The sequence below is a fragment of the Diorhabda carinulata genome, chromosome 11 (genome assembly GCF_026250575.1).
Source record: "Diorhabda carinulata isolate Delta chromosome 11, icDioCari1.1, whole genome shotgun sequence".
Taxonomy (NCBI): domain Eukaryota; kingdom Metazoa; phylum Arthropoda; class Insecta; order Coleoptera; family Chrysomelidae; genus Diorhabda; species Diorhabda carinulata.
In genome coordinates this window covers 6,394,630-6,420,305 of record NC_079470.1, presented here as the reverse complement: position 1 = coordinate 6,420,305, position 25,676 = coordinate 6,394,630, and the positions used below count along the sequence as shown (strand labels likewise).

The 25,676-nt window shown below is 31.0% G+C and overlaps 1 protein-coding gene and 1 non-coding gene across 2 annotated transcripts in view; both read right to left on the bottom strand.

Annotated features, from left to right (window-relative positions):
- Nucleotides 1-1,941: 1,941 nt before the first annotated feature.
- The window catches only part of LOC130899302 (neuroparsin-A-like), a 47,525-nt gene continuing 23,790 nt past the window's right edge, over nucleotides 1,942-25,676 (bottom strand). Inside the window, exons 2-4 of the mRNA XM_057809148.1 lie at nucleotides 6,957-7,058; nucleotides 3,725-3,848; nucleotides 1,942-2,268 (exon numbers count right to left, since the gene is read on the bottom strand). Coding sequence (XP_057665131.1) covers nucleotides 2,134-2,268; nucleotides 3,725-3,848; nucleotides 6,957-7,021 — 324 coding nt within the window. The 5' untranslated portion in view covers nucleotides 7,022-7,058 and the 3' untranslated portion in view covers nucleotides 1,942-2,133. The remainder of the gene's footprint in view (nucleotides 2,269-3,724; nucleotides 3,849-6,956; nucleotides 7,059-25,676) is intronic.
- Nucleotides 25,557-25,629, bottom strand: Trnar-ccu (transfer RNA arginine (anticodon CCU)). Its single transcript has one exon. It is a non-coding gene; the product is annotated as a tRNA-Arg (tRNA).

The following is a 25,676-nucleotide window of genomic DNA, read 5'->3' as shown; positions in this document are numbered from 1 at the left end:
TTCCAATATTTATTGGAGATATTCATAAACACAAGGTACTATTCAATTATTTCAAGCGCTTCCGGTTTTTAGATGCATAAAACGTGATTATATAAAATACTTTTGAAATTTTTTATAATGTTATGGAGGTAATTAATACATGCGCTTTGGTATTACTATTTATGTAGTTTATAATTTTATACTGATTGTATTTTATGTGCTATTCATGTTTAAAATTTGGAATAAAATACAGATGTTTATGTTTTCTTATAATTTTATGAAAGCATTTGCTGTAATATAATTTATGTTACTATTTTATTTGTGTTTCTGCTGCTACCTATTTTACTTTTCAGTTTTCATGAATACAACACAAGTTGATACATTTATCACACCTATAATACGTTTATTCAATAAATAAACTGAGGAAACAAGCGGTAGCAAATACCGTCTTCTATATTAAAGGTAGTAAAGTCCAAGAGATTTAATAACAAACTATCTTCTTCCATCAGCTCTCCTATCCGCAACCTGTAGAGGTGATAATTTGCCACGTTAAGCATTTATTCATTGTTTCCTGTTTAGCTTGTCTCCAGTTTATTTTTCTTCTTTTTGCGTGCGCCTCTTCTCTTCTTTTTGTTTATTTCCGTTTCCTATAGACACCTATTCCTAGTCCTTTATGTTCGGTAAATGATAAAACTGGGCAATAAATTCACAAGTTTGTTTCAGATTTTCAGTTGTTATCTTTTACACCTGCGCCGGATGTAACTTAAGTAATGCGAATGATGGCGCGTTTTTTTCAGCAAAACGATCGCTTCCAATTGAAAAGTGACTCGCTCGCAGCGGCTCACGTCTTTAAATACCCAATCGAACATCATACTAGAATGTACGGTAACATTCTACTGCTGTATATAATTTTCTATTCTATATTTTACTACAGTATAGAATCTTTGCATTCTACCTGGTCTAGTACCTGCTACCAAATTACAGAAAGTTCATTGAACAAGCGCTATCTAGCATCGAGAAGCAATACTAGGTTTCACAAGGATTGTAGTCGATTTGTCTGTAAGTGTTTCTTAACACTTACAGATGGCATTGTCCACAAAACCAATTAGAATTGTATGTTCGTAACAATAACTTCTATTTTTGGTAGGCCGCAAACAAATTATACAAAACTAACGTGAATTGCTGGTGAACGACGGTCTTTGAAAGAAATGCAATGACACACACACACACACCATAGCTACCTACATATTTTACAAATCTGATATAGTCGTGATGAAAATGACGGCGATTATAAAAACTGATGTCAAAATCTTAATGTTATTCTGAATATTTCAATACTTTCTAGAACATACATTAAAAGTTACTTTGACATGCGATGCGGAATTTATTAATAGGTAAGGAAGTCAATTGCTCGCCCCCCCTTGGCTACGCCCTTTTCTCTGGCCTTTATCAGGTATAGCCTTTAACGATGAATAAGCATTGAACTTAAAACTAAATAATTCTTCGATTATCTACATACTAATACAATCAATAGTACTATTTTTTGAGCATCTCAATGAACTAACACTAATTAATATGTCTCAGTCAAATTTGAAGTGACTGCTGTCTGTTATGTCAAGAAGTTTGTTCCAACCTGCTAATCTGGATAGGTTTTGGAACGATTATTGTAAGCATTTAAATGATATTATCTGCGCAATCTCCGGCTATGTAAGGCTCTTTAACAATAGCTCACAAACGATACTCAAGTCGGTTGAAATACAAAACAGAATCGTTCGTATAACGGTAACTGTCCGATTGGAATCTATATTGCGCAGAATCGTTACCGTACCAAGGACGGTTTTTGATGGATTGGAACGTACTTGAGGACTCTTTAGTTGTACCTGTTATAATTTCATTTACTTTATTTGAATGCACTTATATGCACTTTGATATATTCTAAGAGGTTATGAAAATGAAACTCAGTTTTTCGAAATGTACAAAGTACCCTTCTTTTTATTTTGTCTGCGTTAATTGAGATCAATAATAAATTATATACATTTACAGACATTATAGTCACATCATTGGAAACTATGCTGAATTCATTAATTTGATAATGTTCGTCGACTGGTTCAATAAATAATACTGATTAAGGTTAATAGAAAATCACAGTGGAGTTTAATATTTCCCGCCGTAGCATTGCAATGTCTGAAGAGAGCAACCATGGCAGCGGTCGTCTATCGTGCTGCACATCATACCTTCACCGCATTGTCCTAAGATATCCAGAGGACCACCACATCGATCTCCGGGTCCCTGTAACAAATCATAATAAGTGATAGACAAAGCGCGCGAAAATAAAATATTTTTTTGTCAAAAATTTTGAATTGTCTACGAAATTTACAAATAAAGTAGATTCAAATTGATACTACATATTTCATAGTTGCATCAGAATTATATGATATGACAGTTAAGGTAACTTCACAGAAATAAATGATTTTACGTAACAATTTACATTAATTCAAATTATAATAGCTTCATGATTATACAGGGCGCGACAAAGTAACTTTCAAATGCACTCCATTTAGTCGATTGATGTCGCAGCGGGGCACTAGTCTCGTTAGGGAGACAGTGTTATGAAGTTTTGTCCAATATAGTTCCGTCGCCATTATGCGTTATACCAGTGAGAAGCATGGGTTTGCCGTCGAACGGATGTTCCGCGATCAGAACCCAGCGCGCCTTTCGGAAGCGCTTTAATTTTAATCCAGTTGGCATTCAAATTTTTTTATTTAGTGAATCACTACGTTAAAAAAAATCACCAATGCGACAAACCTTGGAATAGGAGTCTGTCGGCTCGTTAAATTAGCTATAAGAGCTTCAATATTGCGATTTTCACGGCATTATTTGAGCAAACATGCCTCAGAAGTTGGACTTCTCTATCTTTCTATAAGGAGTTCTCAATGTAGGTCTACATTTCCATTCATACAGGCCTGTGAGGTTCTTTTAAATGTGTTTCCTGTGTAATGTCCTTTGAATTTACCTGAAGTAATTACCTTAGCAGCAATTATTGGCCCCTGAGTTTTTGAGGAAAATTAAGTCTCAGTGTCAGTAATTTCGTACCGATATATAAATATGTACAGGATTATGTTTCCACAGCTAGATGAATTTAACTTGACATTTGGTTCCAACAAGACGGTGGAGCGGCATACCCCTCAAAAGCATTGACGGTTATTTTAACTTTCCACAAATTTTTTTATGGGGTTTTTGAAATGTGTAGGTTTATATTAAACAATCCTAAATTCAAGTGTTGTAGGTTGTAACGTTTAAAAATTGTTACCTACTAAACTGTCAAATAGGCTAAGAGTCAATGTTTCAAAGAATGAGGACATATTGGGGAAAGTGAAGAGTACTATACTTTTGTGATGTATATGAAGTAGAAAAAAAGTTTAAATAGCTTATATATGCTAATACTTAATAGATTGACTAATTGATGTTTCGATTTACAGGTTTTGGTTCACATTTTTCGTTTAGCAAAAACAAGAAATATGAATTCAACAAATGCATCGTATTGTTATAGAACTAATGAAATCATGAATTACAGATGATGAATGTGAAACAAAACGTTTATGTTATACCGATAACATTTTTCGAAATTCACTTGGTGACTATGTCATCATTATTTTCATTATAAATGTTACGAAATATAAATTTTTCTCATATACTTTCATATCAGCTTTTAATAAGTAAGAAATTTGATTTGATGTGTACTCACCTTTGCACAGATTCTTCTATCGCAAGCATTTCGCACTTCACCCCAAATACAGACGTCAGCTGGCTCAGCGTTGCATTCAGCTTTGTCCTTGCACGGTTTACAGACCCATACACTTCCCATACACCTACAATAATAGGAAAATTAATAACATTTTTTTATTTCTATTCTTGCTTAGGTTGGTAATTAGAATTCACATTTAGTATTTAGGACCAGCAGTAATTGGTGAAACCGCGGGTAGACAATTCTGTATAAAACCATCACGTAAATAAAAGTTGCGAAAATTGTAGCAAAACGATTGGCAATTATTCTAATAGAAAATATCCGATGTGAAACAGGAAGTGAAACCTTGATCCGGGTCAATCAGCAATCCGCAAAATTTGAGATATGCATACAACGTTGGAATTGAAACTAGATTCGGATTGAGCCGTGCGCTCATCAATTCAGCCATTATTCACGGGCCTTATGTAAGACAATTCATGAGTTGGAAGGAGCACAGATTATGAAGAATTATTTCGTGTGCTCTTATTCTACACATATCTTTCTCCTTTTTCTTCAATGTGTGTCTCCCATGCTATTTACAAAATAGTAGAATTTCCTCTTTTCTTTTGCATCTTTGAGATTGAGCATCAAGTGTGATGCCTATTATCTTGAGATGCTTTGACGTATACTAGTGGCCAATAATCAACCCAATGATCAGCCTTAATTGACTTTTTTCGAGTTGGATCTGACAGTACAGCAGTATCTTGGATGCCCTCTTGAAGAGGATTTTGCTGTGATGCTTGCCGGTGATTTACAGACACCTGATTACAAATCTGTTTTCAGCTTTTCTGCCCATTAGACTTTTGATTTTGATGTCACCATCGGATACGGGAATTGGGGAGACCGGTAGCGTATTGGTGGCAGCACTTTCCGCCGTTTATTACCCTGATACACACAAATTTAACATAGCGACTCGATGTAGTTTTGTACCACCTTAGAAATGATTACCACCGTTCCAGTGCCTAAAGAGCTTATTAACAATCTTAAGAATGATTTAGAAAAGTACTAGAAAAAAACTATAATGCCTAAAATCATTTTGAATATTTAAATGACATTAACATAACACATTCAACATTTTGACACTAATTGCGCTAGATTCGACGCAAATAACACCAAAAATCTTTTATATTGATAAAATATTTGTTGATGAATCTGTATTATTAAACAGAATAATTGTGGTTCAAGGAAATAATCTTATATCCAAACTAAAATATCAGGGGATAAGTATGTAATTACATACAACTTTAGGGCGCATCCTATATAAAAATTATCAGTCTGTTAGTACTGTTTTCGTAAACAAAAGGAAATTATTTGAATTTAGTGGAAAATATATTGACTGAAATATCAACAAATATCAACCCTCAAAAATATATGTTTGGGGAAAGAATAGTGTGGCAATGATGGTGGTTGTTTTAATTGATTATTGAGGCTGAAGTGAAAATTTATTAATCAAAATTGAGAAAAAAGAATACATCCATCTTAAGTGTTCTGAGTTTGAAAAGGATTTGAGACGACGAATATGTCCAAATTCGAGTCAAATAGCAAAGCAAAGTGAAGAAAAAGTGTGATGAATACACATTACTAAGAATAAACTTGAAAAATAATTATTTTGGCTAGTGCAGTGTTTTGTAAATTTCTTACTATCTTTCAAAATAATTCTTTCAAAAGGTATTTGACTTGCATTAACCTTGAGACGGTCAACGTATCTAATCAAAGAATGGCATTTAGCCGTTTGACGCTTAACAATAATACAGACTGATTTATCTGGGAATGAAATAAAATTTTAGTTGTATCTCCACCACCAATTACCTTAATAAATCCAGGACGATATCTATGTCTTATTAGTTATTAAAGAGTTATTATAATCATTATTCTCTCTTATATAACTCGAAAAAAATTTAATGGTTCAAATATTTCCAGTCATTTTCACATAACACGTTGATGTAATCAGGGTGTTCCAAGTTAGAGATATGACGTTATAGTTGATTATGTTAAATAACAATGTAATGTTAATAGCTATTTTTATATACGTAGCTGCTAAATATTGAATATTTTTCAATATAGAATCAAAAATGGAATCAAACGAAAGCTTTTTTTGATATTTGGACAGCCTGTATACTTTATCATGTTATAAAAAACCAGTAATCTATCACGGGGAGCGGAAAGTAATGTAGTTTTTGTGTTAATCGATATTTTTCAGTTCATTGTCTACTTTCTAGTTGTGTTGAAAGACATTTTTGTTACTATTTTATTGACTTTTAATTTAATATTAGACTTTTTTGAAATTTGCAATTGCGACTAACAACATTAGTGATTTTAATCCAAGACTTTTGTATGAAATTATTGATTATTGAAATTTCACAAAAGATTAGGACAAGAACACGTTACCTATCTATTCAGTTTAGGGGAAAGCGCAAGCAAGAGAAACCAGTTCGAATCAACAAGCTCTCTTTAAGGAAAGTATCAAAATATCTGTTCAACACTATATTTATATTTGGACGATGATTCTGATTGAATAATTTGACACTACTACAATAGTTGGAATTATTTTAAGAAGAATTGACTAATTTGCTTCTTAGACTTTCCAAATAAAGACAAATGGACGTGTTTCTTTTCTTTGTGATTATATCGATATTGTCTTTCCAACCGGTGGATGAAGAGGATCTATCAAATCGATTCCTAGATTCTAATCTTTTAAAGTTCTTTTTATAGGGGTGCTTGGATTTTAAAAATTTCAAGACCAAAGACGGTAGAGAGACGAATAATAAATAAGTGCAGATTAAGTTGAATTGTAATTAGGATAACGTTAAATAGTCAACTACGAGGATTTATTCATATTTACGTTACTGCAGACCTTTATAACCCATGACTATTCTCACCGTTCCTCAATTCTTCTCTAAAGGTTGCGAACTTTGACCTTTACACTCCAACTCGATTGTACCTGCCTAATACCCTTTAACACCGCACACAACAATTATTTTTGGCTTTCCTATTCTTTTTTATCTCCTTCCTCTTCTTTAAATATGAGTTTAAAATATATATTTTCTAGCATTTATGAATCTTCAAGATTTTGTGTGTAATTGTGAGAATTTATTAAGAAATGATTAAAACCAATTCTTTGATTATCATGTGATTGGTAATTTATGAAAATTTGATATTTAATACCTCTCCTTAATACGATAATTATACTTACATGTCAGGGTGTAACAAAAAAATGACAGAGATTATCAACATCATTAAAGTAATTGCAGAGTTCATTTTTGTGATGTCAAAATTTTCTTTCGAAGTACTTGTCCTGAAATAAATAAAAACTAATTATTTACTGTTCAAATATTTCCGACAGATTTTTATTGGAAACCAGACAAATAGTATGTAATGAAAACTGATATTTGTGAGGAAAATGATTTATTTATGTGAAAGTTTCGATGTTAAACTCAACATTTTAGCTATAGAAAAACCAGTCTATAATACAACCATTTTGTATAATAGTATGACTATACGAACTTTACTCATTAGCGGATTAGTAGCTAATTATTAATAAGTAAAAAGTTTTATACAACCAATTTTCTTTTATATGTTCACAATATCTTTAGACTATGTTTTTACTCCACAAATTTCATTTATAGTGCATTCTAAAATAAATGAAGTGTGGTTTCTAATTTTACTCGGAATTAATTTTTTTGTAAGCTGTCTTTCCGAACTTTGAACTCATCTTATTTTATATTTGAAGCTTTAATTCGTTAAATTGTTTATTTTACATAAAAACATTATACAAATTTCAATTTCAAGTTAGTTTAGTGAAGAATACTATTATATAATAACAAAATTGCCAAATAGCACATTCTGTTTCATGAAAAGATTCAAGTGATATAAAATATTTCATTTTTTTTTATTCAAGAAGCGAGAAAGTAAGCGGAAGCTGATTAAGAGTGATGAAACTTTGATCAGAAAATTTCATTTAAACAGACAGGAAAACTAACAGAAAATGTCATAAATAGACATGAATATTACAACCTAGTATTTAAGGAAATTATACTTTGAAAAAGGAAAAAAAATAGATTTCACATTTAGCTACTCAACATATTCTAAACAGAAAGACAAACTATGTATCCATATTAGGTTTACAAATAATCCAAAACGAAGGACCTTAAACTTAAGTACAACTAATTATTCCATACTTAGCAAAAGAGATCAGCGAAAATATGTATATTTTAAACATAATGCACAAGTAAGAATTTGAGGTTTTTAAGTACATTTTTTTCCAAATTTTCAGTTGGTATTACCATTTCCCATAAGTATAAAAAGTCACCAAGTGAATATAACTACAATATATGCCCATCAGAGAATGAGAAAATTTAATTTACTATTTGACAAAGTTCATCATAGTTTCTTGAGGAGTTTTACTATTAAATAATTTGTAGAGGTTAGAGCATTTGGGGAATTTCCCTCTATCGATTGTCTTTGGAACTACATATTTTTCCCAAAGAAAACTTTAGAGGTAATTGAACATAAATTTTTAGAATGCTGCTAGATAACAAAAAACAACGATATAGATGTAAAAGGAAATGGGATTAAATGTATCTAAATAATATGTTCAAGAGCCCCAAGAAAAGTACAAGATGCCTTAGGTATTGATAGCTCATCAAATCGTGGAAGAACATGTAGTTATAACAATTTACAATTGAAATTATCAAAGTAAAAAGAGCTTGCTTCAGCTTTGAGAGAAAATAATCATTCCAAATGTGGTCCAGCAGCGGTATAGAAATTTACTTTCTCTATAAACTTCAGATGAGACAGCTCCAGAGCCTTGTATAGCTGATACCAACCATGAAGACTACAGTTTGAAACTAACATACATATTGGACTCATTAAGCGCGAAAATACAATTTTTAATTACTATGAGTCAAGAGTTTTAAAGAAATATTTGATTGGAAATAAATTGTGATTGATTTATCATTGTCCTATTTTTAATTATATATATTTTCGTTTTTTGGCTCTCCTGATATATTTGATTTAGTTACTTAATGATTTGTACCTTTTCAAAGATATACTTAAGTTCGATAAATGTCTGTAAATTGCAAATATACTGAACATACGAAAATGTAAGGCAATTTGTAGTGATTGTTCACATACATTTTAAAAACAGATTTCGCTTCACACAAAAGTGAGTACAACATAAAAATTGTAGATGTAAGATTAATGTAATCAAGAAGAAACCTGGATAAAACTTAAATCAAAAGAAGTAGTTGAAATTCCATGAGCATAATTAAATCTATAAAATAATTTTCAAATTTCAAATTTGGTATAATAAGTATATGATATATTTTCGATTAATAGTCCATACTAACCCCTAATATTAGACGTGAATGAAACACAACTGAAGTCACTAAGAATAGTTTGTTGAATTATTCATGTCACAATCAAATTAAGTGTTTGAATTAATAAGCGATTTTCATGCTGTAACAATTAATTTATAAATTTTCATATTAAGAAATCAAATAATAATTGAAAAATTGAATCATATCATTGAAGGTATCAACAAAGCTATAAAAAATAGTCATTATTAGTTATTTATAGAGCCCATTACAATAAGAACAAAACTATGTTTTCAATCCTTAAAAAAACATAATAAAACTAACTATCGACTGATAACGTCATAAATCAATGTTGCACCAGCGTTTACTTAATGTTTTGAGAAAAAAATGAAATTAATAGCTTAATTGTTATGTATTATCAATTTTTAATTACTTCCTGTTTGATAATAGAATTGGTGATAGATCTGTTAATTGTTAATAGTTATAATTAAGTTATTGTTATAAAAGAATCAATAAGATTGTCCATAAAATTATTCATAAGTTTCGAACTATTGGAACAAAACTTTCAATGCAACAAACCAAGCTAGATAATAGCGTATCGTCTTTATATCGCATAAATATTGAGGGACCGGTAAGTAATGTCGAATATGTGCATGCTGATACCTAATTGTCATTTGTCAGCTAATTGTATACATTAAATTCAAAGTAAAAGACATTTTAACTTTTTCGCAATTTGAGTTGAAATGGTGAATCAAATAATAAAAAAAACTAATACGAAATTGTATGATTTTTGATTTTCGCAAGACTAGAAATGCAACAATGCCTAAATGATTATCTGAGTTCACATAAGGTAATTTTGATCTCTCCCCATAATCTGTCTGGTGAGAACAAAATCAACCGACACATGCTACTTATTGCTTTAAAGGTACCAAATTGAACCGTTTTTTCATCCTTTGATCACTGAAAACGAAAATTGATTCCTATATTACAATCTAAAACAAAAAAGGCAGTATCCCTCTAAAAATGGATCACCCCGAACTATGTCGAAGTAGATTTGTTCATTTTGAAGTGCTGAAACTTGAATATACTCTTAATACAGTTCTTTACTTTGTACAATTGCATCGAGTGAACTAATCTTTAATCGAAAAGTATCCGTCGATTATCAACAGAAAAAAGTGTTATTCTGCAACATCACAAAACTAGACCGCATCGTGTAGACCGAAAACTTATGAATTAAGGTGAAATATATTGCACCGCCAACCAAAATGGCCTAACAAAACCAAAAATTGTTAAAAAGTAATTAATTTGTATTTAATTCAAAAAAGAAACATTCCCTGACTCCGACTACATATTGATGGTGACAAAACTAAAGGAAGAAACACCAAAAAACTAAGAAAGAACACCAGATCTCAGGATATATGAAGTAGGAAGCTTAAAGAACTAGCTTGTAGCTGAACAATTTTATCATGTTATGACCACAACTTCAGAGAATGAATGGTTTGATGAAGATCGCTGAAAAGCATTGAGAAGAAGAAACAGGGCAAGATAATTGATGTTAAATAATCCGTCTGATGAAAGAAATAAGGAGTATGCAGATCAAAGGAAAAATTGTAAAAATGTTTGCAGAAGTAAAAAACGGGAAAATTTAGAAAAACTAATAAAAGAACTTTATATAAATAAAGGTATAAGAAATTTACACCAAGATGCAAAAAAGAAGCAAGAGATCAGTCGTAGTTGGGCAGAGATATTATTGACGTACAAACGGATGTCTGATAAGAAACAGAAAAGGAAAAGTTTATAGGTGGAGGCAATACTTTGATGAACCTCCAAATGAACAGGAAAACGCAGAAAGTGAGCCTTTTCACTGATAAAAAAACGAAAACCAGTGTAGAATTTGCTGTGATTCAAACGACCCGAATATAACTCCAAAAATTGTTACTGGAGGTGCTAGATGGAAAATCGAACTAAAAAGCCAAGTGAAAATCGAACCTCAATGTCATGAGTTCGTTCCCAGGACAAAAACTGTGAGCAAATTTTACAAATAGAAGCTGGAATATTTACCAAACGATATGCAAATGGAAAGACTTTGAAATGGGTCCACAGCTTTCTTCTTTAAAATGACATTTTGGCTACTAAAAGTCTTACTGTTAGTCCATACCCACCAAATTTAGCACCATGCGACTATTGCTTCTAATAAAGTGAACAAATGTGATGCAAACGTTGTGGTATCATTTCTAGTATGCATCAAATTTTGGGATACGTGCATTGCTAGTCAAAGTCAAAAATTCGAAGGAGATTAATTAAAATATACTCGTATATTTTCGGAGTAGTCTTTTTTGGGTTTTTCACTTCTCTTATGAATCCATGATTTTTAATCCAATTTAACATAAGTATATTTTTTTTCAATGTTTCCGAAGTTTGATTATATTTTTTTTTTCATAATTTTTAGCTTTTGGTAACATATCAAACCTTGTTTTAATTCAGATAACATCTTACCTTTTAATACATTGAACGAATATTCTTATGTAATCTACTTATTCAACTTATTTTCATATTGGGTTTTTGAACTTTTTATATAATTGTTCACGCAACCGAGTCACTGACTGATTTATTGACACTGACATTTGTTTATTTGCGGAATTGTAAAATTCATGTTTCTTACAATCTGTTGTTTCTGCAAAACAACGACAATGACCCTAAATATAAGCAAATGTTATTATTTAGTATTTTTCCCAAGTTATTTACTGTTTCTAGGCGAATACCTTACCTGAAAGAAAATCCATGTTTGAACTTTTAACCTCGATATAGAGATAAATGAACGCAAGGTTTAATTTTAATTGAAATGAAGTATTTATGTCAAGAATTTTACCATTTGGTTGAGTAATAAATAATGATATAAAATAGTGTAGTGTAAACAGAAAATAAGTAATCGCTTTCATTTTACCAATAAAAAACAAAAATCATGACAACAGTAATTATATAAAAATTCCATTCACCGATATGCAAACGATTTATATTCTTCCTTATAGCATTTAAATGCGGTATTATGTCATACATATACAGATGCAGTTTTTGTGTATTTTATGTTTGTGTTAGCATCATAGATCAAAAAGGCATCAAAAACAACATAAAATCAGGAGTGGGCAATAATTTAGTATACAGAGACGGCTTTTCATGAGGGCAATAGAGCTGCGGAACTCTCGAAAAATTAAAATGTGAATTAAATGTTAATAATATTATTTTAATAATAATTCCAATTGATATATTTCCTATTATCTATTTAGAAGCAAATTTTTAATATTCAATGGAAATTATAGAGGAAACTGATGTAAGGAAAAATTCACTGCATACTTTGTGTGGGCGAAAAATCTTGGATGGAAATAGGGGTCATCGAACTAGAGTGCTTGAATTCAAAAAGACACGAAAATTCGAAAAACTATCTTCATTATTCTGCTTATTGATTAAATATACACATTTATAAAGAAAATGTGTTGATATAAATGGGTATATTTTGCCAAAAATAGTTTAGTTTAGTTAACAATGAATATGTTTAAGTTAATTTTCGGAAGGCAAAGAAAGCAAGATAATAAACTATAGCAAAGACGTTGGTGAAGACGAAAAGTATTGCTTGGTATTCATATATTCCTTATGTGCTAACCATCCATCATTTTAGTAGGGAACCAACCTTCTAGAAAGTGAGTTTTTTAGAAACATTGCAGTATAATTAAAATTTTTTACCACGAGCCGCTAATGGAAGTATGTGAGATAAGGAATGAGACTCTATATCAAAGCTCATAATATTTTTTTATTACTGGTATAACCGTCTTGATAGCAGTAGTTTTGCAAGGGATATGACTTGAATTACAAAAAAAAGTAAAAAGTCATAATGGCTAAAATCATAATGGTTATATTATATTGACACAAACCTTCTGTCAAAATTTGATGTACGGTGAAGTTGTTTACATTTAATTGTTCACTCATCATCGTTTTCGTTCATCGACGGTCTTCAAGTTTTTGTTAGATTCTTAAAAGTTTTCTGAGTCTACCAAAAAAAGAATTTGGGGTTGGCAATAACTTGTATTCTTGGTAAGCTATTTTACCCATAGGTATGTTTCATCTATTCCTCGGAGTTTTAAAAAGTTATGGCACTATCAAAAATAACTTGGGCTGATAAACAAACTAGTCTAGCATAAGCTGATATCACACAAATGTGTCAACACATTCCATATCAAGCACATTTACAAACTTAGTACATGTTTCGTATTCATGAATGGATTATCTCTAATTTGGAATGAAATATAACTCAAAAATGTTAAATATCAATTTCTGAAATAATAAGAAAACAAATATCAGCTCCAAGATTCCTTTGAAGAAAGGTTTTTCAATTGAATTGACAATAATTCATGCTTCAATGTATTTAATTACTATTTTCTGGAACTATTTCCTTACTCTTTCAAACTATTACTGAGAAACTTGATCACATGGAAAACGGTTTCGAATATATAATGTAATAATAATAGTAATAATAATAATACCTGTTGTTCAGAAGTATCCTGACTATTTGTTATATCTAAATGAAGATTTTCATAATGAGTACTATTCATTATGTGATTCGCAAAAATAAAGCTTCGCAGAACTCTATCACTAGCTCTAACAAATTCTTACAGTATATTATGGCATGTATTTAACACGATTAATTGTAAAAAGAATGTTCAAGATCAAAAAATTGGTGGAAGTATGATATAACACGAGTAGAAACATTTAGATGCCAATATTCTGGAAGCGTCATCCCTACTCAATGTGAATCCTTTCCGGTCTACAAATCGTTCAAGACTAATTCGTTATCTCAAACATAACAATTTCATCTTTCGGGGAGATTTTGAGATTTTGAGCAGATCACACAACACTTGAAGAAAAGAAAACCCGTTTACGTCTCTTTCACTTTTCATTGCCCACTATTTTGGTAATGGATCTGTTGGAAAGCGCCAAACCTGTACTTTGTGAAAGGTGAAGGTTGCAAACAATTCATCCTCTCTTTTTCTGTAAGAATACTTTTTCTTTTCTGCAATGTTCTTTAATTATATCACTGATAATATATAGTTTTCTTAGTGGACGTAATTTTTAAATTCAGTGGAAGTGATTCAATGAAATTGATTGTTATTTATTAACTATACAAACATATCGTTGTATACGTGATAATAAACTACTGTGGACTCTTACATGTAATTATTAATTTAGACCCTGGTTAATCTTTGAATTTTCAATGAGATAATTGAACGAGACTTGTATTGCGGCTAGCCGCAATGTCTGTGCTTCGTAATAAAATACGCGATAAGAATTGATAAATATATTGGATTACTTTTATATTATTTTCAATGCTAGCATGGTAGATTTGTACTATTTATAGCAGCTAGTGACAAGACTTTCTTCATGAATCTACATCAGACTGAAAGAAACAAAGGTACAAAGTATGTTTTAACCATCTAATGCCTAAATTATCTTGAAAGTGATGAAGAAATAAAAGAGGAGAGCCATGAGCTGGAGACAATAAATGCTAGAAGAAACCTACAATCAATGAAAAACGACTAATTAGTATACGCTAATTATCTACTAAATGTAGACACATAGATAAAGAAGGAATCTGAGAATGTAATTGAATATCAAACATTGCAAATGAATAGTACTGAAGTGTGAAAGGAAATAAAAGAAAGATCTAATAATGGAAGGAAAAAAATTAGGTGACCATATTGAAAATATAAAAATGAAGTTATGTAACAGTATCTACCATAATATATGGAAGTGAGATCTGACTCATGAACAAAAAGACGCAGACTAAAGTAATAGCGACACAGATGAAACAACTGATGAAAATAGGGTAAAAGAGAATGGAGAGGATAAGAAATGAGGATATTCTAGAAAAGCTCAAACAGGAGAGAATGATAAACAAAATAGCTGAAAGAGTTTGAAACTGATACGGACATATAAAGAGAAGAAAACCACAAAGCTTTTCAAGAAAAATGATAGAAGCAAAACTACATGAGAAAAGAAGGAAAGGAGGACCTTTAGCTGGAGCAAGTAGCAGAGGAAGCAAGAAGAAAGAGAAACAATACAATCAATGAATGCAGTAGCCAAGGATCGGAAAAAGTGGAAAACATAGATGAGAGGAGAATGAAAATTAAAACCCCAACACTCTGATGCTTGAAAGAGTAGAAAAAATTCTAGAAAATAACAAGATGAAAATGGATATAAAATATCAAAATATCTCTAACTATGAGAATAACAATTTTAACGGATAAATATACCATCAATATGGGTATTTACGGCGAGTAATACAGAAGTAGAAGAATTGAGGCAAGAATAATTTCTATCCTAGCCGAAAAAGATCTACTATGCATTAGTTGATGAAGGGTTTAGGTATTGTGTGTCGAAATTATGGAATAGAAAGCTGCATCAAGTATAAACAATGATTTAGATGGTTTACAGATGATCCACATTTGAGCACCAGATCTGACATTTTGGAAAAATCCGTATAGAGAATTTTATATGTTAATAAATTCCAACATGATAAATGATAAAAGTTCTCAGATGATGATTTCGATAGTCGTGAATATCCGTATTATTTGAAATATTAATAGATTAAAACACTTTTTGTTTTGATGAAAATCGGCATAATTGTAGATTATAACGTAACGTTACCTTTATGGATAAGAGACTTAAAGCTTCATATTCACGAAAGAGTAATATACAAAAATAATTAATCCATGTTATTTTTGATTTAAATGGTTCGACGACGTATTCAAATTTGTTGGTTATTAGTATTATATCTCACTTTACTTATTATCACCAAATCCGTCAGGAGCTTCATTAATTAAAGCAACGTCCTAAATATCCCAAAACTCCAATGAAAAATTCTTGCAACTACCCCTTCACTCATAAAAATTGATTTGAAAGTATAGCGGTAAGCGGTATTTTTCACCCCATGCGGTAAACCATTGGGATGGATTTTTTTTGTATTTGGGATAATAAAAACTACGTGTTTACCAAATTTCTCGCAGTTACAGGGATAAACCTCTACTGACTGGATTATATAGTGAATGTTCAATGGCGTTTGGGACTTTGGGACATGAAGTATAAAATATTATTCAATCGAATAGTCAGTATCATTCAATTGATAAGAAGAAGAGCCATCATAGTGACAGTTGTAGATAATCGGGTAAGATATAATTTGGTTTCGACGTGACACTTAATTCAATAGCATTACATATAATAGTAAAACTATTATTGACAATGAAATAATATAATTGTTAATCTGATTAGACCAGTTTGTGAGTAAAAATAATCACTGACAAATGGATATAGAAGTATTCTTAAAAGCTATACTAGTGGATTTTCAAAATTAATTGAATACTTCCAGGATTGATTTCCAGGAACAATAATGTCACTGTTATAAAGTTCGTCATGTCTGCAAAGCATTTTTGTTTTGTAGATTAGTGTCACTTTTAGGTGAATGAACTGCTCCATTTAATTTTCAACGTCGGGAATAATCTGAAATAAATGTTGAGTTCAAATTTCCTGAAATAAAAGTCTATAATAAAGACGTTCTGCAGACTACTAAGTAGTAAGAATTTACGAAGCGTAACGTCTTTATGTTTGAAAGGGGCGGTTGTCTTATCATAATACTTATGTATTCTTATATTACTTTGAGCTATTCAAAACATCAAAGGCGGCGAGTTTTATTGGATTGCAACAAACTAACGAACATGATAAAATTCGTCAATGATACTGTTTGTGTGAGGTCTCCTGTGATGAATAACTTCATATTACGTTCATAATAATAGACAATTATTGTATAAATAATAATAAGAAAATCTGTAACTTTGTTAACCAAAATGGTAACCAGCGTATTACATTGTAATTGAAATTGATATTGACATTATTATTATTATTATGAGGATATCATAATGAATATTCGTTGGCGATATTCATACTGAACACACTGTTTAAATCACCACTACACCAACACTCACAACTACAGTCTGATAACCAAGTTATCTTCTTCAGAGACTGAAGGTTAAGTTCACCTTCAGTCACTGAAACTTGGTTATCGACACGCGAATCAGACAGTGTAATTATGAGTGTTGGTGTAGAGGCGGTGTAAACAGTGTATTCAGTAGAAAAAAAGGTACTCAAACTTTTTTTTAGTACATAGTGGACCACAGGAAACAGTCCCACTACTATCGTAAATCCTTATTTTTAATTAGGGAAAATGTATGTCACTGTGGGAACTGACAAATGTCTGTATCGAGAAAATGTCTCGGACTATTCGTCGTGGCAGGCATTGCGCACGGCTGTGGACAAACATGGGCGATGATGAGCCCTTGTGTAGAAAGAAGTCTACATTAGAAGCGACCAATTTTGCAAAATACTCTGATGATTGTCATGATGTAAAGTGAAAGGTCTGAAATAATCAGATAATGGTTGCGATACAAAGTTACAAAATTATACAAGATTTTCCATAGAATATTTGATTATGTTCTTGTTAAGACACTAACAAAAGAAAAATCACATTCAGATGAGAAACTATGTATTTGTATTATGAAAAGTTGAGTTCGATATATCTTGATAAACCTCATTGTTATGATGACATTGATAAGCTTGATGACTCATGCTGGACAAATAAGGTGGTGAAACTTTTAATGATGAAGACGCACCAGAAATAGGTTGTCATTATTTGTAATTGTTTCTAAGAGAAGGTGCTGAATTTGTTACCGTAACTGCAATTCGACAACTGATTATAGTAAATTAGAAAAAAAGGATGATCTAATTTATCGTTATCATCATTCTGTATACAATTATTGCCAATAAATAAAATCGGAACCATAAAATACCCAAATATTTAATAAGCTACTCGGCCATCCAACTTGTCGTTAATTTATTATGTTGAAGAAAGGATCTTCAACAACACAAATTCATCCAATCGCAGTGTGAGTATGATCTGAATCACAATTTTGATTAACCAGATTCTCCATCTACTGGCTATCGGCTTTGGAAAAATAAATAATTAGATTTGATGTTGTTATATCAATATTCATTAAGGACTTGTATGAAAATTTTGTATTCGATATATCTTGATAAACCCCTTGATATTATGACATTGATAACCTTGATTACTTATGTTGGACAAATAAGGTGGTAAAATGATTGATCTTGAAGACGCACCAGAAATAGGTTGTTATTATTTGTAATTGTTTTGTTTGTTTGACTACATAAAAATGTGAATCGTTATCATCATTCATGTAACTCAGCAGATCTAGCTTTTTAATTTCTAATCGTCTTAAAATTTGGCATCAGTAAATAGTTCTGAGAAGCTCTACGTTTTCTACCTGTACGTGAACCTACAACGATAGATCCTGTATTTGCGATATCTTGAGTACTGTCCTCTATCACAGGAATGTTCTCCATGGCGAAAGGATTCGGTGACTGAATGGAAATATTATAAAGAAGCAATGCTTGCAGGTTACTGCTGGTGCAAATGTAGAGATGTTATATGAGAAAGGACGGATGAGACTGCAATCGTAAATTTACCTATCTGTTGAAATTAGAACCTGAACAAAGAATTTAGTTTCCAAAATTCTTAACTAGAGAATCATAGGAATCTTTGGTTGGGCAGTGTTGATTTTTCTAGATTTTTTTTATTTATTTTGGAATAAATCATGATTAATCAAATTATTATTAAGAAATATATCAAACAATGGGTAACATGTTTATGTAGAAATAGTGACTATTTCGAAGCATAGTGACAGTTGTCTCATATTTCGCAAGCAATATGTGGGGGCCCATAATTGGAGTATATTTTTCCATAATAAATGACAATGAATAAATAATGACGTTCAAAAAAATATCAATATACCTTCCAAATGAAAGCATTACATAGATAAAGTTTTATATAAGGAGTGATGCAAGGTTGATACGAACGCGTTTGTTGAAGTAGATTACATTGAATGCATTTAAAAATTGGAACAGAGCCTTTTTGAATTACTTGATTATTTAAATTCTAATGTAACCTTTGAATAAAATCTATAATGGATTTTAAACAGTTTCTTTCTTTTATTTTAAAATGACCTTAAAATTATTTCTATAATATTATTTCGAATATATACAGTGTAACTCATTTATATTAGAAACCACTTTTATTTTAATATGTTCTGATTTAACAGACAATATTTTGGAAATACAATAACAAGTGCGAGGAAAAACGAGAAGTTATTACCACCGATTTGAATATTGAATACATCAAAAATAATCTCATTCCTTGTGTTCCAAATTTGGCTCTGGTATTAGGAATTGTTTGAATCCCTGTCTCTTCAGGGAAGAGGAGATCTAGTAAATTATTGAAAATTACTTAAGAAATGGTAAGACATGATAAAGGCTTACAAATTTGATCTCAATAGAATCCGAATTTTCTTAGAAAATTTATTTCACCGAAAATATCCACACATTTTCTATCTAGAAAATAAGAAAATTTAGTTTATAATTAATTGTTAGGTATAGCTAGTCTTCTAGGACTAATTTATTAACTCTGCGTTTCACGAGATTCGTGTTTAGGTTGTTAACAGACTTTTTGATTTAATACTGTTGCTTTGAATTTCCGAGTAAACAATATCTATTTATATGTAAAAAGTTATATTATTTTATTATCTATTTGCCACTAATACAATCTGGTTGCCTAAAAAATTCCTACTTGAAGTGCAGCCATTTGGACCAAGTATTATACCAGCTTTTTATTATTACACTCAGCGATTTCACTCATCAAAGAGAAAAATAGTAACCCGGTTTTCAAGTTTGTTAACTGCAAAACATTCTCGCGTTAACTATTACATTTGGAGACCTTTATAATTAAATCCGCTGAAGAGTAGGCAGCAGTCTCTTCCAGTGCAATTTTTGCTTATGAAGAAGTAACAACAAAAATACCATGTTCAAGAACTAAAAGTTCAGCCAAAGTTTATCAGGCAAAAATATATGTTTAAATAAATCTCAAATCCTTATTATGGCTTCAAGAGATATAATAAATAGTAACGCGATACAGACAGACTTGTCTAATGAAACAAGTAAGTAAACTAATTAATTCTAGTTACTGGTTGCTAGAAAATGTTTTCAAAATTCCAATGCTTTCTGATCTCTCAGACTGTATTAAGTATATTTATCATATAATTATTTTTCTTCAAACTTCTTCCGATAATTGTGATCGCCTGTGTTAAAACTGAATGAAATACTTACTGTTCAATATTGAATTACACAAAACAATGAAAATGACAAATTATAACAAATAGGAACTATGGAATACAGTATGTTGATGTAATATTTCTATCTAATTTATATTCTACATACTAAATTGTTGAATCTGCTGTCACTCAATGGAACTCAAAAACATTATTAAGTTAAGTAATTCAATAGAAAAACAATTTTTTTGAAATTGTCACAAACACTATTCATGTATACAAACACGTTTTAATATTATAATCTATTAGAAAATAGAAGCAGGATTATTGTAAATAATCAATGAATTTCTTACAAAAAGATGTATGTTACAAAAACTATATCTAATATTTTTGTAATCGAAGTAATAATTGGGAATTAATTAACAAAAAAGCTGCAACTTAGAAGCGACATCAAAAAGAGTATTCCAGAAAGATATATTTACCTATTGGCATTTGATTGGAGAAACAGGCTCGAAAAAATATTTTCTTTCGACAACAAAAAATATACTTTTTGGATACTTCTCGCATAATCACATTATTCCAAAAAACATGGTCTTTGCACATTCGTCTTTTCAAAAATTCTTTCAAAGATACAAACGTCTACAATCACATGTTACACGAACAACAAACGTTTGCACGGTCATCAATTGATGGACGGCAAACAACTTCTACTTGAGTCAAAGAACGACTGAAGTATCACTATCTAGTATAGAAGTTGACATTTCTTGAGTCGGTTCCTTATCGCAGAGGGGATTTCAACGTGGTAGATTTTTACTACTAATAGTTAACGAAAGAAAATAGATAGTACGAGAAAACGCCATAAAATTATAGACTTTCTGATAATAAACTATAACAAATCAGAGCACACCCATGTCGTTAAAAGAGTGAGAAACCCCATATACCTTTGATCGTATTTTTCTGGGAAAACAGAATAGAATTTCAATAGATATGTAGACGGAATATCTGAAAAATTTTGAAACACTAGTTTAAATGATATGAACTTCTAATTTGACATGCAAAATTATTATAATAATTTTTTTATATTATAATCACTAGTAAACAATTAACATTATATTGTTTGTTTGTTTTTCTGTTATAACATTTATTATAAGTGGTGTAAAGTGCGTCAGTATACTTATACTCCATTGAAATCACCTGAAAAAGTATTTATTCACTTAACTAGAGCAACAAAGGAACGAATAAAGTATTTACAGCTTGCAAGAAGAGATCCAGGGACTTTATGGACGACTACTTCGAAATATATCTGTGAAGATCATTTTAATTATGAACTGTTTTATTGTTTGTAACCACAAAAAATAAAATTGCTGGTGTACTGATATCCAAAGCAAATCGTTTTTAACAAATAATGTTTTGAGACTTTGAACGATGAATAAAAAGCAATATAGATTTTACACCACTATCTAATACTCAAGGTTATTAATAAACAAACTGTGACTATTTTTGAATATACGTATGAGTCAAAATGTCCGTAAATCGAAATTTTAAATTTATTTTCGCTGTTAAATCTTTTACTCATTAACCCTCCAGTTTTGTGAGGAAAAAATAGTTTGACAGGAGCCAGATCAAGGCTATATGGTGGGTTTTCAATCTATGTGAAGTCACATTCATGTTCACTAACCTTGTTACATTAATAATATGCCGCGTTCACAGTTGTTTTCGACTCTTCAAAGAGAATCAAAAGGATTCTTTCGCAGACTAAAAATATTGTAGAAATCATTGTTTGACGCTTTTAGTGACCTTTGCTATTTTTGGCCCGGACTCTCCTTTCCGATGACTCCTTTTCGACTCTTTGGAACCTCTTTTGGATGTCAAATCATAGTAAAAGACTATAGTTCCATCCCCCGTAACAATTAATCGGATTACATTTTCTTGGTCCTCGCGGCAAAGCTATAAAAACCGTTCACGTTCTACTCAGCACTGAGCTGAGAAATCCAAGCATCCACCTTTTTTCATCATTTTCATTAGCTTAATAAATATAACTTAGTAACGCCATAAATCGTCTTGAATCTTTTAACGTGATCTATTAGTAAAATTTCAAAGCTTGATTTGAAATTTATGTTACATTCTGTTTCGTATAAAAATGAAATTAATCAATTCAAGCGATATTATTAAATATTTGAGCAAATTTTTTAGAATCGTGTATTGTTATCAATAACACGAAAGTATGTGAAATTTCCAGTTGGTTAAAAGTAATTGAAGGTTTGATGACAAAATTCCACCTAAGTAGATAAACAAACAAAATAACACAGTAAGTTGAATAAAGTGTGGAAAAACACAAAGATCGTGCTGCTGAATTTCTAGGAATAGTGAATTGAAAAGGAGATATGCCAAAAATAAGTGAGGATTCATAAAAGGTGATAGCTTTGATCATATTCTTATTTTCCTAAGAGGGAAATGTCCCAGATAGGACCAAAATATCTTTTACACTTGACACGAAGAAAAACTATCGTTTCCGAATAATTTATCTAAACGTGTTGTTTGAAATTTATTATAAAAACCAAACGAGATTTCCGATAGAAATCTTAAAAGACATACACTTTTCCAAAACAATTTCTTGAAAGGTATTGTTCAGTATTTAGTTGTAAATGCCTGAGAGAATATCATTTAGAGTTTCTCGATGTTTGTTTAGACATTTCAAACAAATTTAATATATGTTCAAAGAGTGAAAAGTTGATTGAAAATTTTTCAAAATTGTTTAGACCGCTTGAATTAGTCGATTACGAATATACTGAGAACACCTTTTCTCAAAAATGAGTTAATTTGCGAAATAGTACACACATTTCGTAGGCTGACAATTAGATGGTGCTACGAGTAATAAATCCATATCTTTTTCAGTTAGCCTTAACCATTAAAACACAAGTTTATCAATTTGATAGGTGTCTTACCATTAGTTTGTGACTTGCAGCATTTTGAGTGAAGCACCTTTTGTTAATAAAGCATTGTTTTTTGTCAATTAAATAGTATTGAAGCCAAGGCTTGGATTGATAAACATTATTCGGACATAGCACCGAGAAGGATGCACGTAGTGGACGTCTCAAAGCAGCTGTCACCGACGAAAACATCAAACAAACAAAATTATTTCGGATAAACATAATGTAAAATGTTGGCAATATTGAAATATTGTTTTTTGGTTGTCTTATCGCGCGGTCACTCAATTGCAAAATTACAACGAATATTCTGAGTAATGTTTGAAGTTGTTCATTGGAAGAAATTTGAATTTTTACTTACAAATGTGAGTATGGATGGATCATTTCATACAGGAGCTCAATCTACAGTCTGCCGAGTGTACTGCAAGTCTTGAGCCGACCAAGAAGTAAAGAAATGTCGGTTGGCAAGGTTATGGCATCATTATTTGGGGATGCGCATGGTAAAATATTCATACATTATCTAAAAATCGGTAATACCATAATCAACGACTATTTGAAGGACGAAATCGCGGAAAACCGCTCCATTGGCATAAGAATGATGCACCATGTCACAAATTAATTGAAACGATAGCAAACTGCTTCCTGATTCACATCTGGGCGCCAGCGACTTTGTCTTGTTCTCAGATCTCAAAAGGATACACATAGGATAGAAATTTTGCGCCTTTAAAGAGGTTATCGTACTATAAGTTATCGAAAACTTGCAAGCCGGCTCTAATTGACATCTAAGGCGACTGTATTTGATAATAAAATTTAAAGAAAAAAATATTTATTTCATGCTATCCTACCAACTTCTCAGCCTGTGATATTTTCAGTTTTTCCCAATATTTAGAATTATAAATAACTTTGTAGACCCATAATTTTTCCATTCTACAGTTAATGGAAAGAAATAATATTTGTTCACAAAAAGAATCAACAAAAGCAAATAATTAATTATATATTCAAATTGTCTTCTATTATATAGTCTATTATAAAAAGCTGGAATGTATTTCCATTTGTTGGGAAATGCTTATGATTCATCTTCAACTAAGTCAGGAGGGAACAATCCTACGTTTAATAATATTCCTACAGGAATACTACGCATTACTTCCGAATCGAACAACACCAATTATTTGGTCTTATCTCATAAATTCATCGTTAACTCTAGGTTTTAAGTTTTCTTTGCTCTTGTCGTGAAATGTTAGATTTAATGTTCATATTGATGGTGTAGGTATAAATTTGTAGTCAGTAATATAACGTAAATTTTGATATCTATTGATCAATAAACTAAGAATCAATGAACTATATATAGTGAAACCTGATTTGATTCACGTATCATCATCAAGGAAATTTTTTCATACTCCCAGCATTTGCCAAGTCCAAATGCTTATATAATCGAGAACAGTCCATTTTGAACAAAACGTTATCCCTATCAAAATGTAAAGAATATATTTCTAAAGCGGATTTCCAAAATTAACAATAATTATCTTCATTTAACTGTTTCTAGCAAAAATATCGTTATATTTCAAATGATTTAGAAAGATCAACTTTTTCCTATGACTTCTAGCAATCTCTGTGATGGCATGCATAGACTCAGCCTCAAGAATGACCTCAGTCCTTCAATTTTGAACCAATAATAATTCTATCCACTGAAAAGAAAAACACAGAAGCAACAATCTTTTTTTCATTGCATATATCTAAATCTAAAAGTGTTTCTGGTAAACATGTTAATTTATATACTTCCTTTGTAACTTGTGGAGCAATATTTATTGGTTGGGAACCAAATGAAAAAAGTTTTTTTTCATTTTTATTGCCTTTTCTATGATCATCATATTACTCTTGTAGTGCTACTAAACACTGTTATATGTGATGCACTGATGATTTTTTTATTGTAAAGTTTTCTTAGAAGATCAATAGAACATAACCCAATTGTAGTACCAGATAATTCGATATTTCTACAGCAGATGTCAAGACTAGATAAAATCTCAAAGAAGAATTATTAATTTACATTTGTGCATAAAATACGAAAGATTTCAATTTGCGAAAAGCTATGTGTAAAAAATGAAAAGTCTCACTTGACAACCCATTTGGGCATTGTTATATCTGTACGCTTTTGTTGGGTCACTCTATATATATTTCCTTTCACTATTAGTACGTGTCCTTAGTAAACATCCAATTTTAGACATGGTCAACTGTAATGGTATTAATCTAAAAAATCTAATCGATTCTCTGACCTCAATAATTTTTTTTAATAAATCTAGATCGAATATTTCTATTTGCATGAAAAAAAAATTTGTACCCCTGGTGGGACTCGAACCCACAGTCCCCGGCTTAGGAGGCCGATGCCTTATCCATTAGGCCACAGGGGCTTAGTTATTATATCGCTGGTTCTTTATAATTATAGTACGTCGATTAC